A 17,769-nucleotide genomic window follows, 5' to 3' on the forward strand; every position below is an offset into this window, starting at 1 on the left:
CCATTGTTGTAGTCCTCATCAATGAGCTTCTAACCAAAGCCCAATTTCATCTCATACCCCAATTTTTTTATCTTTCCAAAGAAGTGTCTCCTGGAGGTCAGACACCTCTTTTGTCATGGTGTCTATTTTCTGCTGCATGCGCTGCTTCTCCTGCAGAGGAAGAGGGGAAGAGAAGTAATAAAAGAGCAGAAAGAAAAGGGAGGGGGTTTGAGGAAAGAAATAAAAATAAAGCCGATAAAGAAACTTAACCAAAAGGGAAAGTCTGTGATGAACAGGAAAAGCAAAGTTGGTTTGCCAAAAGAAAAGATGACATTCACAGTCTTGGCCACATGATTCCCACTGGCTTGCCCCTACAAAAGTAAGCAAAGGAACCAGGAATAACTGTTCCAACCACAGCTATGTGGCAGCAGACCAGCTAGATTTTCTGTGTACATACAGCTCCATATGTGTATTCATGCTGTGATAACTGCCTTTTTTCAAACAAGAATTTACATTCCTAGAGAGGGAAATTTAGGTTTGCTTATGAACAAATGATCTTTTATCTTAGAGAACAAGCAGTAGTTTTGAATTTTATTTTATTTTTTGAGACAGAGTCTCGCTCTGTTGCCTAGGTTGGAGTGCAGTGGTGCAATCTTGGCTCACTGCAACCTCCACCTCCTGGGTTCAAGTGATTCTCCTGTCTCAGCCTCCTGAGTAGCTGGGATTACAGGCATGCGCCACCATGCCCAGCTAATTTTTGTATTTTTTAGTAGAAACATGGTTTCACCACGTTGGTCAGGCTGGTCTCAAACTCCCGACCTTGTGATCCACCCGCCTCGGCCTCCCAAAGTGCTGGGATTACAGGCGTGAGCCACCGCGCCCGGCTTGTTATTTTTTAAGCAGAATTGATCATTTTGAATTTCTGTTAGCAAAATCTATGATAGCAAGAACACCATGAATTTGGTATTATTTTAAAATTATTTATATTATTTTAAAGCATTTAAAATTGGCATTTAGCAATCTGCAAATGGCCTTTCCAATTAAGCAATGGTGCTTAACAGGTTTTCTTCTTATGCATTATTGGTAAATTACCATCTCCTACTTTCCCTACTCATACATTAGGTACTTTACCATGGACTTTTCAATTCCAAAGACCAAAAAGCATTATTTGTAATATTTAAAGTTTTTCAGCATAACCATATATACTAACATCTAAAAAATGTTAATTCTAAATGTAAAAAACCTCTCAAACTAGTTTTCAAACTTTGTATGCCTAGCATCTAAGCTAACGCAGCCACAGTGATGAACTATAGAAATCAAGCATTATATCCTTCTTAAACGCAATTACAATGAAAAACTAGAACACTTTACCGGTCCTAACTTAAGCTATTGCATTTGAGAAGCAGCCCCCAAAGCAGGCTTATTTTATAAAATCATAAAAGTGGTAAATTATATGTTTTAATTAGAAAAAGAAATAAGAAGTGGTTGGCATTTTGGCACAAAAAGATTTAGGAACAAAAAGGGAAAGAATTTCACATTATTTTAAAATACCAGCAGGATGCAGATTCTGGAAAATATGCTTCCTACCTCATATGGAGAAAAACTAAGAAAATTAACTTCACATGTAATCCTTTTTGGATAGATCCAAAAGGCTATCTGTATCTGCACTTGAAATCCACAAATTCTGGGTATGTTCAGTTATTCTTAATAATGACAAAACACCAATCTTCCAAATTTAAAAAGTCATTTATTTTTCTCTACTAAATGGTTTTTTAAAAGTCATTTGTAGAGAGAGATATTAAGAGGTAGGTCTGAGGGGAAAGAGGAAAAGAGGGAGAGAAAAAGAAAGGCTAGGGTCTGAGTAGCCAGGAGTGTGGACAAGTGTGGTACGTGAGTGACCTCCCCTGGGATCATTAACATCTATGCTTCCTAACATCTCTGGCCCGTCAACACTAAATTAACATTAGAAGCCTTTGAGAGCCACGCCTAGATAGTGGGCAGGATCTCCCCTCAAACTTATTTCCATATTTATGTAAAAGCCTCATCTCAAGAGGGAAAAGCACATTTAAAGAAAGAAGATGCATGCAACGGAGTAGGCCTACAAGGAGGACAAATGCAGTCAAAGATCCTGGTGTTCTGTGCTTCTTTCCATTCCTAAGATGCTGCCAACAATGTGGGCGTCCCTTCGCCTGCAGAAACCTGAACCTTCAGAGCAGCCATTCTTAAGCTTTTTGTACAGAAGGTATCTTGACATTTCTTCTTTTTTCATTTAGCCACCTCAGAATGTATCTACCTGAGTGAAAAATCAAACTTACTCCCCAAGAATCGTGCATTCACTAATTCCAAAGAATAATGTTACTCTCTAATTTTTCCTTTTGTCCATTTCCTACGATATCTTTAAGAAACAGTGTGCTGAGAGGAGTAAGAGTCACAAACATTTCTGCTACCAAGGGGGGTAATGTTTACAGGATTTATAGTATCAATTTTTAAGCATGATCTGGTTTCTGTTTGAAAAATTTTAGTTTACAGTCAAATGTAAAGAGACAAGTAAACCCTTGGATGCATCTTAACGCTCCTTCCCTCCCAAAACACACATCCTCATCCCATCCAACTCATTTTTTTCAAAAGTCAGTATTTCCACGTTCATGTGCGTACCTCAATAAGCTCATCTCTTTGCCGAAGGCCTTCTTTAAGTTCTTCCATCTTATGCTGCAGCACACTACACAGATGTTTCTGCCTTTCCAACTCCTGTTAGTAAACAAATGATATCATTTACACAGGTCATGGCACACAAGAAATCTGAAAACATACAATACAACACACAGGTTAAGTATGACCTTCAGAAACATGCCCAAACTCCTGATTCATAGTAACTTAGGACAATTGTGTAATTATTTATCTGGAAAACCTGAACTAATCAATGGCAAAATTATTATAAACAAAAGATAATTTAGTAAAGTAACAGGTTATAAAATGAACATGTACAATTCAATAACATTCATAGATACAAATAAAAATTTAAAGGAATAACAAATGTAATATCAAAATAAAATCAATATTAAGTCAAATATATATATGTAAACTTACAAGATATATCAAAAACCTATATGAGGAAAATTATAAAAAACATTCCCAAAAGACAGAGAAGTACAACTGAATAAATGGAAAGGCATACCATCTTCTTGGATTAAAAGTCTCACAACATTATAAAAATGTCAGTTCTCCCTAAATTAATCTATAATTTAATGCTGTACAAATAAAAATACCATCAGGTATTTATTTTCTCATCAGAGCAAGGCAAGTTGATTTGAAAGACAAACACAAGAAAAAGTAGCCAGAAAAAGACATGCTGAAAAAGAAGAAAGCCGGCCTTACCAGATCGCAAAACATATTATAAAGTTTCTATAATTAAAACAATGTTGTATGGCACATGAATACAGACCAACAGAGCAGAATAGAAGATTCAGGAAAAGACCCATTTACATATACAAATATATTTAAAAACAACAAAAATAGGAGCATCTCACATCAATGAGAAAAGAAAGACTTTTAAATTTGTAATGTTGGGATAACTGGATATCCATTTGGAAAAAGATAAAATTGGAATCATACCCCACGTCACAGACCAGGATAAATTCCAAATCAATCAGAGGTGCACATAAAGAAAGAAAGTCAGGGTGAATGGGGAAAGAGGGAAGGAAAGGGAGAACAAACTGTACAGGAACTAAAAGAAAAGTAACCAAGGAGTAGAGCAACCTTTACTAAGAAAATTACTCAGAAATCCACAAGCAATGAGGTAAAGGTACAATAAATTAGACTACATAAAAATAAAAACTTTGCTAGGCACAGTGGCTCATGCCTGCAATCCTAGAACTTTGGGACGCCAAGGCAGACAGATCACTTGATTCGATCACAAGTTCAAAACCAGCTTGATCACCATGGCAAAACCCCATCTCTAGTAAAAATTCAAAAAATTAGCTGGGCACGATGGTGTGCACCTGTAATCCCAGATACTCAGGAGGCTAAAGCAGGAGAATCACCTGAACCTGGGAGGTGGAGGTTGCAGTGAGCAGAGATCACTCCAGCCTGGGTGACCAAATGAGACACCATCAAATAAATAAATAAATAACTTTGGGCTGGGCCTAGTGGCTCACGACTGTAATCCCAGCACTCTGGGAGGTGAGGCAGGTGGATCCCTTGAGCCCAAGGATTCAAAACCAGCCTGGGCAACAAAAAAATCCAAAAATTAGCCAGGCTTGGTGACATGTGCCTGTAGTCCCAGGTATTCTGAAGGCTGAGGTGGAAGAATGACCTGAACCTGGGGAGGTCAAGGCTACAGTGAGCCATGATGGTGCCAATGCACTCCAGCCTGGCAACAGATAAGACTCTGTCTCCAAAAAATACATATGCAAATAACTAAAATTTTTGAATGGCAGAGAATCTTTAAAACTACAAAGAAAAAAAGCACTAACTGCACAGAAAAACAAGCTACAGAAATGGACAGTTTACAGAAAAAGAAATGAATAACTCTGAATACGAAAGATACTCATACTAAGAGAAATGGAAACAAACTATTTGTCTCACCAAAACACTAGTAAAAGTTCAAAACCTTGACAACATACTCCAGGATGGAACTATGGGGAAGGAAACTGGCCCTCATACGTTTTGGTGAGCATACAATAGTATAAAGCTTACAGAGGATCTTGGCAGTATCTTGCAAAACTACAAACCTTTCCACACAGCAGTATCACTCTTCACCATAGATACACTGGCCAAAATACAAAAAGACCTATGCAGTATGTTATTTCTGCAGGACTATTTTTAACAGCAAAACATGACAAACTTGAATGTCTATTAATAGGGAACTGGTAGAATAAAGTGTGGTACATCCATACTGTGGAATAATTATGCAGTGGTGAGAAAGAATGAGCAAGATAGCTCTATACTACGTCATCATAAAGTGATAAAATATAGTGCAGAACAGCATTTACAATAGTATGCTACCATTTCCTAAGAAAGGAGAATAATGAATACATATATTTTGAATAAAAATATATATATATACACATATATATCTTTTTAGATTAAAAATGGCTACCTAATATATCTTTTGAGATTTGAAAAATGGAAAGATAAACCATTAAATTTTTAAATTCCCTAAAGGAAGGAGAAAACAGGGATAAAGACACAGAGAAAGAAGATTAACTTCTTCAAATATATTTTCTTTGTTAACTTGACTCAAGATCTATAAAACTATTCTACATAATTGTAAAACAAAATTAAATTTAAAAAGCAGTTCCTAGTGGAAACAACTCAAGTGGCCATCGATAGATGAATAGATAAGCAAAATGTAGTATATATACAGTGGAATATTATTCAGCTTTAAAAAAGAAGAAACTCTTGTCACATGCTACAACACGGATGAGCCTTAGGACATTATGCTAAATGAAGTAAGCCAGTCACGAAATGATAAATTATTATATGATTCTACTTACTTATGAATTTGGTACATAGAGTAGCCAAATCCACAGAGACAGAAAGTAGGAGAACAGCTGCCAAGGGCTGGTGGGAGGGAGAAATGGGGAACTGTTTAATGGGTATAGAGTTTCCATTTTGCAAGACGAAAAATTTCTGGAGATCTAATGCACAATAATAATGTGAATATGCTTCACACTACTGAACTCTTTAAAATGGTTAAGATGATAAATTGTATGGTGTTTTTTTATAACAATTAAAATTTTTTAAATAAAAATTTTAAAAGTAATTCCTAAATATTGAAAATAAAATGCAGTGAATCTACCTATAGATCCAATTAGTAGCACAAAAAGAAACTATTTCAAGCAACTTCTAAAAACAATAGTTTGGCCATACAAGGACTGTAGTAAAAATAACAGCCAAGCAAAACAAACAAAATAAAAATCTTTTACCTATTTTCAGTAATTAAATTGTTAGTGTTAATGTTGGTATTGTTATTCTAGATAACTTGGGATAAACCAAAGAGAACAGAACGTAACAGAATTACTATCATCCGTAGAAACCTTGAGAACTAGGAACTGTAGTGTGGGGGAAAAAAAGATACAGATGGAAGACAGAAGACTTATGAACTGGAGGCATGAAATCATAATATATTTCTCATTAAAAACAAAAAACTTCATACATGTTTCCCAAATGTATCCACTGAAAAAAAACCCATAAACAGTGACCAACCTGGTGGCAATGAGCATCTCTAGCACTCACACTAAAAAAGAACTAGGGTGCCTTGTACAAATGCCTGATCCCAGGTTTGGGGCAGAAAATGTACAAGGTAAGACTGGAAAATCTTCTGCCAGAAAGCAAAGAATCTATCAAAAACAATTAGACTCACCAGAAGTACGTGTGAATTGACCTGAAGGGGTTCACATTAGCCAAAGATGGGACAATTTTAGCATCAAAAAGAACAAAAGCTGCAATGCACTGAAGACATCAAATGCTTGAATTTATAAATTCATATTGATATTTTAAGAGAAAAGTAGTTGGTCACTGTAAGAAGACACTCAACCGATTCATTTTTTGAAAACTCACAAAGGGAGAAAATAATTGCAAATAATATATCTGATGAAATACTTATATCTAGAACATATAAACAACCTTATAACTCAGTAATAAAAAGACGAAACCCAATTTTAAAATTTGCAAAGGATCTGAATAGACACTTTGCCAAGGAAGATATGCAAATAAGCAATAAGCCCATGAAAATATGCTCAAAATCATTAAGTCACCAGGGAGATGCAAATCAAAACCACAGCTTTTAGGATGGCTGGAATAAAAAGGTCAGATAACAGGTGTTGATGAGGATGTGGGAGAATCAAACCTGCATACACTACTGGTGTGAGAATATAAAATGGTGCAGGACTTTGGAAAATAGTCTGGCATTGTTTAAATGGTTAAACACAGATTTGTCATGGGAATCAGCAATTCCACTCCCAAGTATATACTTAAGAAAAGGGAACGCACATGTCCAGACAATGTACGGTGGCTCATGCCTATAATTCCAGCACTTTGGGAGGCCAAGGCAGGAGGATTGCTTGGGGCCAGGAGTTACCAGCCTGGGCAACATAGCAAGACCCTGTCTCTTAAGAAAAAAAAAAGTCCACAAAACAACCTGTACACAAATGTTTATAGCAGCATTATTCTTAACAGGAAAAAGTATAAACAACCCAAATGTCCATCAGTGCACAAATGGATAAACAAAATGTAGCATACCCATAAAATGGAATATTAATAAGCTATAAAAGGAATTAAGTATACTGATACAGGGTACAGCATGGATGAACCTTGAAAACATGATGCTAAGTGAAACAGCCAGTCACAAAAGACTATGTATTACATGATTCCATTCATGTGAGTCAGGAATAGGGAACACTATAGATAGAAAGTAGATCAGTGGTTATTACAACTGAGGGGTTTGGGGAAAAGAGGTAATAAAAACATACTGAAAGTAACTGTCATGAAGGTTACACATATATATGAATATACTAAAAACCACTGAATTGTACACTTTAAATGGATGATTTATATAGTATGTAAATGTATCTCAAAAAAGTTGCTTAAAAAGAACATTAAATAAGCCAAGAGCAATGGCTCATACCTGTAATCCCAGCAGTCTGGGAGGTAGCAGATCACCTGAGGTCAGGAGTTTGAGACCAGCCTGACCAACATGGTGAAACCCCGTCTCTACTAAAAACACAAAATTAGCTGGGCATCGTGGTGCATGCCTGTAATCCCAGCTACTCAGAAGGCTGAGGCAGGAGAATCAATTGAACCTGGGAGGCGGAGGTTGCAGTGAGTAAAGATTGCACCATTGCACTCCAGCCTGGGCAACAGGAGCAAAACTCTGTCTCAAAATAAATAAATAACGTTAAATAAATAAACTGGTAATGATAAAATCAGAACATCCCATTTTGCAGCCCTATTCAATTAAAGGATCTAAGCACTCACCTACAGCTTAACAGCTAGCCACACATCTGGACCTCCTGAAGGAAGACAACTGCACCTTCTTTGCAGCAGACTTTCCAAAAAAACTAAAGTTATATTTGATTAAGTCTCTATGCCTTACTACCTATGTACAGAGAATACAGAGGAAAGGGGAACATGGTAAAGACACTATGGGGATGAAAACAGACAACCTGTAAGACTGGGAAATATTAAGCAACCCGGTTTCTTCAACATATAAGGAGAAAAAAGGTGAAAGGAAGAGACTTAAACATTTATCAACTAATTTCAAGGTGTGAAACTTATCTAGATCCTGACTTTTTTAAGTGTAAAAAAGAAAAATCATTTATGGCATTTTGAAACTGCTAAAATTTTAACACTGACTGAATATGTAATATGAATTATTGTTAATTTTACAGGGGTGAAATGGTCTTTTGATTATGCTTTAAAAGAGAAACAATGGGCTAAAAGCAGGGGCTTGTGTCTGTAATCACAACACTTTGGGAGGCCAAAGAAGGAAGACTGCTTGAAGTCATGAGTTCAAGACCAGCCTGGGCAATACAGCAAGGCCTCATCTCCACAAAAAGATTTTTAAAAAACAGCCAGGTGTGGTGGCATGTGCCTACAGTTCTAGCTACTCAGGATCGCTTGAGCATAGGAGATCAAAGTGAGCTATTACTGTGCCACTGTACTCCAGCCTGGGGAGCACAGCAAGACACTGTCTGTAAAAATAATAAAATAAAATAAAAATATAAAACAAAATAGTTACTGTAATTCCAAGAGGCACTAAAGACATTTAGAAAAATTTTATTAATACTGCATAATTATTATTGAACGGTCCTTCTCTACTCTCACTATCTGCTTCTGTAAGGAAATACACCAGAGTGCCTGACCTCTTTGTTTATCTCTGAATATTAACATTCTACTGTACAAAGCAATAGTTATTTAGAACGAGAGAGCTTGGAGTAAAGCTATGTTAGAAAGAGATACTGTCGACCATCCTGGTCAACATGGTGAAACCCCGTCTCTACTAAAAATACAAAAATTAGCTGGGCATGGTGGTGTGTACCTGTAATCCCAGCTACTCAGGAGGCTGAGGCAGGAGAATTGCCTGAACCCAGGAGGCGGAGTCTGCAGTGAGCCGAGATCACGCCACTGCACTCCAGCCTGGGTAACAAGAGCGAAACTCCATCTCAAAAAAAAAAAAAGAGATACTGTCACAAAATCTTCTGCAACATGGTATGTGAAGCAAATTTCCAGGGTATTAAAAAAATTTAATAAATTTTAGGTTTGAAAAATATAAGAAGGCCCATCACGGTGGCTCACAACTGTAATCCCAGTACTGTGGGAAGCTGAGGTGGGGAGATTGCTTGAGCCCAGGAGTTGGAGACCAGCCTGGGCAACACAGTGAAACCCTGATTCTATAAAAAAAATTTTTTTTAATTAGCCAGGCGTGGTGGTACATGCCTTTAGTCCCAGCTACTGGGAAGACTGAGGTGAGAGGATCACTTGAGCCTGGAGACAGAGGTTGCAACGAGCTATACTCCTGCCACTCCACTCTAGCCCGGGCTACAGAGTGAGACCTTGTCTCCAAAAAAACATACAAGATTAAGAAAACAAAAACTATGCATACTAAAAAATCTATTACCTTCTAAAATAATCCAGAGAAAAACTAAATTGGTTAAAATAGCTAATTATAAGGGTTTTCTTCATTTTAAAAAATGCCCAAGTATATTTGAGATGATGGAAAGATAATTCATTTTAGTACTGACCATTATATACTTAGCATGAGATCTTACTTTAGTCTGATAGAGGCAAAGAGCCAAAAATAGATATTAAAAGATGTGTGGGACGGCAAAAAAAAGGAGTCCATGGGCCTCTAGGAAAAGCATGATGGCTCAGAATCTCCAAAAATGGCCTATAGGGTTTACAAGAAGAATCAAAGAGGAAACCACCTTTTGTCAGCACATAATGCTCTTCCACAGGCCACTGTCAGTCCAATATGAAAACAACCAGAAGCCTCTTCTTCACCATCTAAATAACAGTCCTAAATAATTTTAGAGCAGTTTTAGATTCACAGCAAAATTATGTTGAAAGTACAGAGAGTTTTCATATGCTCCCTGTCCCCATACATGCACAATCTACCCTAATATAAACATCCCACACTAGAGTGGTGTATTTCATTCTATCAGTGAACCTACATTGACAGATCACTGTCACCCAAAGTCCAGAGATTACCTTAGGGTTCACTCCTCGTGGGGTACATTCTATGGTTTTGGATTAATGTATCAATTCATGCATCCATAATAACATGTATCCACCATTATAATATGATACAGAATAGTATCACTGGCCTAAAAATCCTTTGTGCTCTGGTCTATTCATCCCTCTCTCCTCCAAACACCTGGCTAACACTTTTTGAATGTGACCAAAACAGGCCGGAATGGGCATTTCTAGCCCTCAAGGGAAGAAATTCCTATAAAGACGATGGCAGTAATGCTGGTCTCTTGGAGATTATATAAACAGCTTCTCTCCCTTTGTTTTGTGCAAATTCAGATTGTTGTCTCTAATAATTTATCAATACATATTTCCTAAAATATTTTCTGGATTTTTTTATATTAGCAATGTAGTAGCAATCCATTTATGGTAATAATATCCGTTTGACCTCTGCTTGAACTAACATCAACACTGTAAAAAGTCTGAAACATATGCTTTTAAAAGATCCCAATTTGTTTTCTGCAGTTGTCAAAGAGCAAATCCTGGTCTTGGGCAATGAGTTCTATTCTCCATCTGCACATTTTAACATTATAGCTTATAAACCTCTAAGGAAAACATCTTTCGATTTCTGACCCACATCTCCAAATTGCTGATTTAAAATAACCGATTAAAGACATCTATCCAATTATTTAGAAAATGAATTCTCTTGAACCGTTCAGAAGTTCATAGAAAAGAATGAATCATTTTGTTGAGAGTCTTTGGAACTTTGCGTGAGTTCCAGCAACTTATAACTGGAAGAAGTAAGTAACTCACCGTAACTGACCCGATTAAGAGACAGAAAACGAAGATAAAACTTTACTTCTATTCTATTTTCAGAAACTTAACAGAAGACATAAGCTTTTCCTTAGGAAAATAATTTTTGAAAAATAGAAAAGGAAAATATGTCAGGGCCTGAAACCTCATGGTGTTCTTTCAATTTCCTTGGGCCACTCAGTTTTGACTGAAACATCATTCCTAAGTAAGTATGCCACAATATTCCATCACTTTATAAGTGGCAGGCTTTTATTTTCTGTCCCACGAGAAAATATCAGATAATATTTTACGTTACCTTTGATTTTTCTTCATTTTCTCTATAAAATTCCGCCATCTGTTCCTCCTGCTCTTCGATAACATCCTTGAGTGTATCTACCTGGTAGATCAAATTGTTCTTCTCATTGTCTAACTGTGCATTGGAAACCATGGCCTTCTTGTATTTTTCTTCCACTTCAGACAAAGATTCCTAAATGACAGTTGAAGTCATCAGTCTGATATCTAAAATATGCTAATTGTATATGCAATATAACAGGAAATAACAGCACTGCCACAAACACATAAAGATGCATTTTCATAAAATACAAGTGGTTTGGGGAACTCCCTGTTTAGTAACATGCACATGAAACAGGAAGACAATAAGCCGATAATGCCTGTATAAAAACAATATGTGCTCTCTGTTCCCCAAGAAAACAAAATTAAGCAGCAATATGGCCTCTGAGGGATGAAAGAAGTACAAACAACGTATATCTGTAAGTCATTCAATGAATCAATATTTTCAGAGATTTTACTCTTACAGTTTTGATAACAAACTGGTGGTGTTCGGAATGCAGTGAGACCCCAGAATATGGCCTCTCTTTACATAAGTGCACTTCATACTCATTTGAATTTTGCCACTTTCTAGACAATCGTTTCCAGTACTTTCCTGTTCTGCATAAAAATGCCGATATAAAGGTAAATATTTTTTTCCCAGCAATTACCCACATTTCAGTCATGTTTAAATAAGCAATACAAAAATGTGTATTTTAAAAAAAGCTTGGCCACGCACAGTGTTTCATGTCTGCAATCCCAGTACTTTAGGAGGCCAAGGTGGGTAGATCTTGGGCCCTGAAGCTCAAGACAAGCCTGGGCAACATGACAAAACCCTGTCTCCACAAGAAAATACAAAAATTAGCCAGACGTGGAGGCCCACCTGTAGTCCCAGCTACTTGGGATGCTGAGGTGAGAACACTGATTGAGCCCAGGAGGTCAGGGTTGCAGTGAGCAGTGACTGTGCCACTGCACTCCAGCCTGTGTAACAGAGCGAGACCCTATCTCTACCAATCAATAATTAAAATAAAGAGCTTGATCTAGAGCTACAGTTTTGAAGTTAAAAAAAAGAAAAAAAGGCACCACAAAATGCCTGAAATGTTATATACCTCAAATTTTTCTGCCTGAGAAAACTTACACGTTTGTGTGTGTGTGTGTGTGTGTGTGTAACTGTATCTAATTTGGTAATTACTATTGCTTAGTGACTTTTTTAAAGCTAAAAAGAAGGTTTCAGATAGGAAAAGTAATCATTTATGGAAATAAATTTTTAAAATACTGGTGCAAATGTTTATCAATGAAATGGAATTAAGAGCCCAGAACTCTCACATTTAAAATCAGTTAATTTTGGACAAAGGGTTCCATATAACTCAATGGGAAAAGAATAAATGGTATTGGGACAAGCATGGGTACCCACGAACAAAAGAATGAAGTTGGACTCCTACCTCATACCACACACAAAAATTAACTCAACATGAGCCAGGATCTAAATGTGAGAGCTAAAACAATAAAATGCTTCAAAGAAAATATAGATAAATCTTCATGACCTTGGGATAGGCAATGTTTTCTTAGATACACCAAAAGCACTATAAACCAGCGGAGTGTATGTAATCCTAGCAGGCTGAGAAGCCAAGGCAGGCAGATCACTTGAGGTCAGGAGTTCCAGACCAGCCTGACCAACATGGTGAAACCCTATCTTTACTAAAAATACAAAAATTAGCAGGGCATGGTGGTGGGTGCCTGTAATCACAGGTATTCAGGAGGCTGAGTCAGGATAATTGCTTGAACCCATGAGGCAGAGGCTATAGTGAGCTGAGATCATGCCACTGCACCCCAGCCTGGGTAACAGAGTGAGATCCTGTCTCAAAAACAAACAAAAAGCACTATAAACCATAAAAAGATAAGACTTTGTCCAAATGTAAATCTTTTCTTTTCTGGGCACCGTGACTCATGCCTGTAATCCCAGCACTTTGGGAGGCTAAGGCGGGCGGATCACGAGGTCAGTTAGTTCGAGACCAGCCTGGTCAACATTGTGAAGCCTTGTCTCTGCTAAAAATAAAAAACATTAGCCAGATGTGGTGGTACGCACCTGTAATCCCAGCTACTTGGGAGGCTGAGGCAGGAGAATCGCACCATCACACTCCAGCCTGGGTGACAGTGCGAGACTCAGTCTCAAAAAACTTTTTTTTTCTCAGCTCACTGCAACCTCCACCTCCTGGGTTCACATAGTTCTCCTGCCTCAGGCTCCTGAGCAGCTTCGATGACAGGCACATATCACTACACCTGGCTACTTTTTTGTGTTTTTAGTAGAGATGAGGTTTCACTAAGTTGGCCAGACTGGTCTCAAACTCCTGACCTTATGATCTGTCCACCTCAGTCTCCCAAAGTACTAGGATTACAGGTATAAGCCACTTCACCTGGCCCAAATGTAAAACTTTAATGCTGCAAATGATATAATCAAAAAAGTAAAAAGACAACCCATAGAATGGGAGAAAATATTTATCAATCTTATATCTGATAAGAGACTTATACGCAGAATAATATATATACAACTCTTACAACTCAACAATAAAGGACACATAAATTAATTTAAAAATGGGCAAGGACCTGAATAGATATTTCTCCAAAGAGGATATACAAATGACAAATAAGCACAGGAAAACATGCTCGGCGTCATTAGTCATTAGGAAAATGCACATCAAAATCACAATAAGATACCACTTCACATTCACTAGGATGGCTATAATCTATAGCAAAAAATACAGAAGACAAGTGTGAGTAAGGATGTGGAGAAACTAGATCTCCTATATATTGCTGGTAGGAACATAAAATGGTGCAGCTACTTTGGAAAACACTTTGACAGTTCCTCAAAATGTTAAACATAGCGTTACCATATGACCCAGCAAACTACCAGAGAGAATTGAAAAGATATGTCTGGCCGGGCGCAGTGGCTCACGCCTATAATCCCAGCACTTTGGGAGGCCAAGGCGGGTGGATCATGAGGTCAAGAGATCGAGACCATCCTGGCCAACAAGGTGAAACCCCGTCTCTACTAAAAATACAAAAATTAGCTGGGCATGGTTGTCCATGCCTGTAGTCCCAGCTACTCGGGAGGCTGAGGCAGGAGAATTGCTTGAACCCAGAAGGCGGAGGTTGCGGTGAGCCAAGATCATGCCATTGCATTCCAGTCTGGGTAACAACAGCGAAACTCCGTCTCAAAAAAAAAAAAGAAAAGATACGTCTACACAAAAACTTGTACACAAATGTTCACAGCAGCATTACTCATAATAGCCAAAAAAGAATAAACAACCCTAATGCCTATCAACCGACTAATGTATTAACAAAATGCAGCAAACCCATGTAGTGGAATACTATCCAGCCATTAAAAAAAGACTGACAGTTATTATGACATAGGTGAATATTGAATATATTATGCTAAATGAAAGCCAACCACAAAACATCACATATTGTATGACTCCATCTGTATGAAATCTCCAGAAGAGGTGAATCTCTAGAGACACAAAGTTAGTGATTGGGTTTCTTTTCTGGGTGATGAAAATGTTCTACAGATGAGTTGTGGTGCTAGTTGCACAACTCTGTGAGTATGCTAAAAAAAACCACTGAATTAAAATTTTAAGTAAATTTTTATGGAATTTGAATTATATCTAAATAAAAATACACACACACACACACACACACACACACACACACTTTTTTTTTTTTTTTTTTTTTTGAGACAGGGTCTCATTCTGTTGCCCAGGCTGGAACCTCCCCAGACTCAGGTGATTCTCCCACGTCAGCCTCCTGGGTAGCTGGGACCACAGGCACGTGATATCACACCTGGCTAATTTTTTTTGTAGAGACAAGGTTTCACCAAGTTGCCCAGGCTGATCTCAAACTCCTAGGCTCAAGCTATCCACCTTACCTTGACCTCAGAAAGTGAATTACAGGTAGGAGCCACCATGCCTGGCCACACACACTTTTAATTATGCTTCATAAACCAGAATTGAGTTGTCAGGCAAGATTTAAACTAGGATTAGAAACAAATTTGTTTGTTTGTTTTTTGAGATGGAGTCTCACTCTGTTGCCCAGGCCAGAGTGCAGTGGCGTGATCTCAGCTCACTGTAACCTCTGCCTCCAGGATTCAAGTGATTCTTCTGCCTCAGCCTCCTGAGTGGCTAGGATTACAGACATTGCAACACCATGCCCAACTTATTTTTTTATTTTTAGTAGAGACGGGGTTTGATCATGCTGGTCTCAAACTCTTGACCTCATGATCTGCGTGCCTCAGCCTCCCAAAGTACTGGGATTACAGGCATGAGCCACTGCACCCAGCCTAGAAATAAATTTAACCAAAACAAAGAATATAAGCAGAGTCAATTATATGGTGCTCTAAATATATCTAAATGTAGCTTACTATAATGCAGACTTTAGAATAATTATCCATCTGAGAGGGTAATAGCAGAAAAAAGGTCTCATCACAACTCAGTCCCACATGAAACCACATGAACACCAGAATTTAAGATAGCCCAAGTACTAGATGCATGCACAAAATATGTAACACAATAAATAAGACATAAAATGTATGCAATGTCATCTTCCTTTAAACAGTAGACCACAAAAGACTGTTTTAAATGGAAGTGTCAAAGTATTTTAGTGATCTTAATCTTATTCACAGAGTGATACCCGTTTGAAATTGGTTTTACTTAAATGCTTTTTATTTATTTAGAGACGGAGTCTCACTGTGTCACCTGGCCTGGAGTGCAGTGGTGCAATCTCGGCTCACCACAACCTCAGCCTCCCAGGTTCAAGCGATTCTCCTATCTCAGCCTCCTGAGAAGTTGAGATTATAGGCTCCTACCACCTAATTTTTATATTTTTAGTAGAGATAGGGTTTCACCATGTTGGCCAGGCTGGTCTCGACCTCCTGACCTCAGGTGATCCCAGCACTTTGGGAGGCCCAGGTGGGCAGATCACGAGGTCAGGAGATCAAGACCATCTTGGCCAGCACAATGAAACTCCATCTCTACTAAAAATATAAAAAATTAGCCAGGTGTGGTGGTATGAGCCTTTAGTTCCATCTACTTGGGAGGATAAGGCAGAATTGCTTGAACCCAAGAGGCAGAGGTTGCAGTGAGCTGAGATTGCGCCACTGCACTCTAGCCTGGGTGACAGAGTAAGACTCTGTCTCAAAAAAAAAACAACATTGGCTAGGCATGGTGGCTTACATCTGTAATCCCAGCAGTCTGGGAGGCAGAGTGGGAGGACTGCTTGAGCCCAGGAATTGTAGACCAGCCTGAGCAACATGGTGAGACCCTGTTTAAAAAAAAAAATTTTTTTTTAAAGAACAGCACTTTCTAGAAGGCCTTAATTAAACTTAAAACCAATAAAATTGAGGCAAGTGCATATTTCGGACCCATATATGAACTATATATTCATATGTGATACCATCTATATATAAATGAGATTTTCTTAAGGTTACACTTTTTTTTTCTTGAATGATTCAGGTGAGTTCCTGACTAATATCCTAACATCTAGTAATAATAATGAACCTTTACGTTTTCTTTACACGCCTTATTGTGTTTAATCCTTTCAGTAACTCCCAGCAGGTAGGTATTATTTATCATCATGCCCATTTTACTGCCCATTTTACACATGAGAAAACTGACAGGGACACTAAGTCACTTGAGGCTGGTCAGTGTCAGGAAGAGGTAAATCTAACTTTTTCAAGAATGTTTTATTTATTTTATTTTTTTAGACACAGGGCTTCACTCTGTCACCTAGGCTGGAGTACAGTGGTACAATCATAGCTCATTGCTGCCTCCCTCCTTGGACTCCCAAAGTAATGTTATTATAATAAATGATATAGATAAGGCAAAAGTCTTCCTTGACCATGCTCCCTCCAGAGGCACAAGAACTATTGGTTTGGTAGAGTATCTTTAAGGTCATTTCCTATTTGTTTATAGTATAAAATATATACCCTTGACTTCGTGTGTGTGTGTGTGTGTGTGTGTGTGTAATTTTTTTTCTTTTGAGACGTCTCGCTCTGTCACCAGGCACCAGGCTGGAGTGTAGTGGTACAAGCTCGGCTCACTGCAACCCCCGCCTCCCGGGTTCAAGCAATGCTCCTGCCTCAGTCTCCCAAGTAGCTGGGATTACAGGTGCCCACCACCAGGCCCAGCTAATTTTTGTATTTTTTAGTAGAGATGGGGTTTCACCCTGTTGGCCAGGATGGTCTCGATCTCTTGACCTTGTGATCCACCCGCCTCAGCCTCCCAAAGTGCTGGGATTACAGGCATGGGACACTGCGCCCAGCCGACTTCATATATATTTTTAATACAAATTATATACTCTACATTTTGTTCTATAGCTTTCCTTTTTTCAATATTATCTTGGAAAGCTTTCGGTCACTATAGATTTACTATTGTTATTTATTGCTATAACTCTCTACTTAAATTTAATAAGGTATTAATTTTAATAGTTTTT

General features: G+C 38.0%; 1 protein-coding gene across 50 annotated transcripts in view; it reads right to left on the reverse strand.

Moving 5' to 3' along the window:
- Window positions 1-17,769, reverse strand: part of LRRFIP2 (LRR binding FLII interacting protein 2) — a 120,279-nt gene that overhangs the window by 19,574 nt on the left and 82,936 nt on the right. For 34 of the 50 annotated variants that reach the window (XM_035278009.3, XM_035278007.3, XM_078354624.1 and 31 more), the window contains 3 exons: window positions 11,276-11,446; window positions 2,635-2,727; window positions 58-150 (listed from right to left, as the gene is read on the reverse strand). In XM_035278009.3, the coding sequence (XP_035133900.1) occupies window positions 58-150; window positions 2,635-2,727; window positions 11,276-11,446 (357 nt within the window). The remainder of the gene's footprint in view (window positions 1-57; window positions 151-2,634; window positions 2,728-11,275; window positions 11,447-17,769) is intronic. The other 16 variants (XM_008984031.5, XM_035278012.3, XM_008984030.5 and 13 more) reach the window with 1 other exon arrangement.

Source organism: Callithrix jacchus, chromosome 17 (genome assembly GCF_049354715.1).
Source record: "Callithrix jacchus isolate 240 chromosome 17, calJac240_pri, whole genome shotgun sequence".
Classification (NCBI taxonomy): domain Eukaryota; kingdom Metazoa; phylum Chordata; class Mammalia; order Primates; family Cebidae; genus Callithrix; species Callithrix jacchus.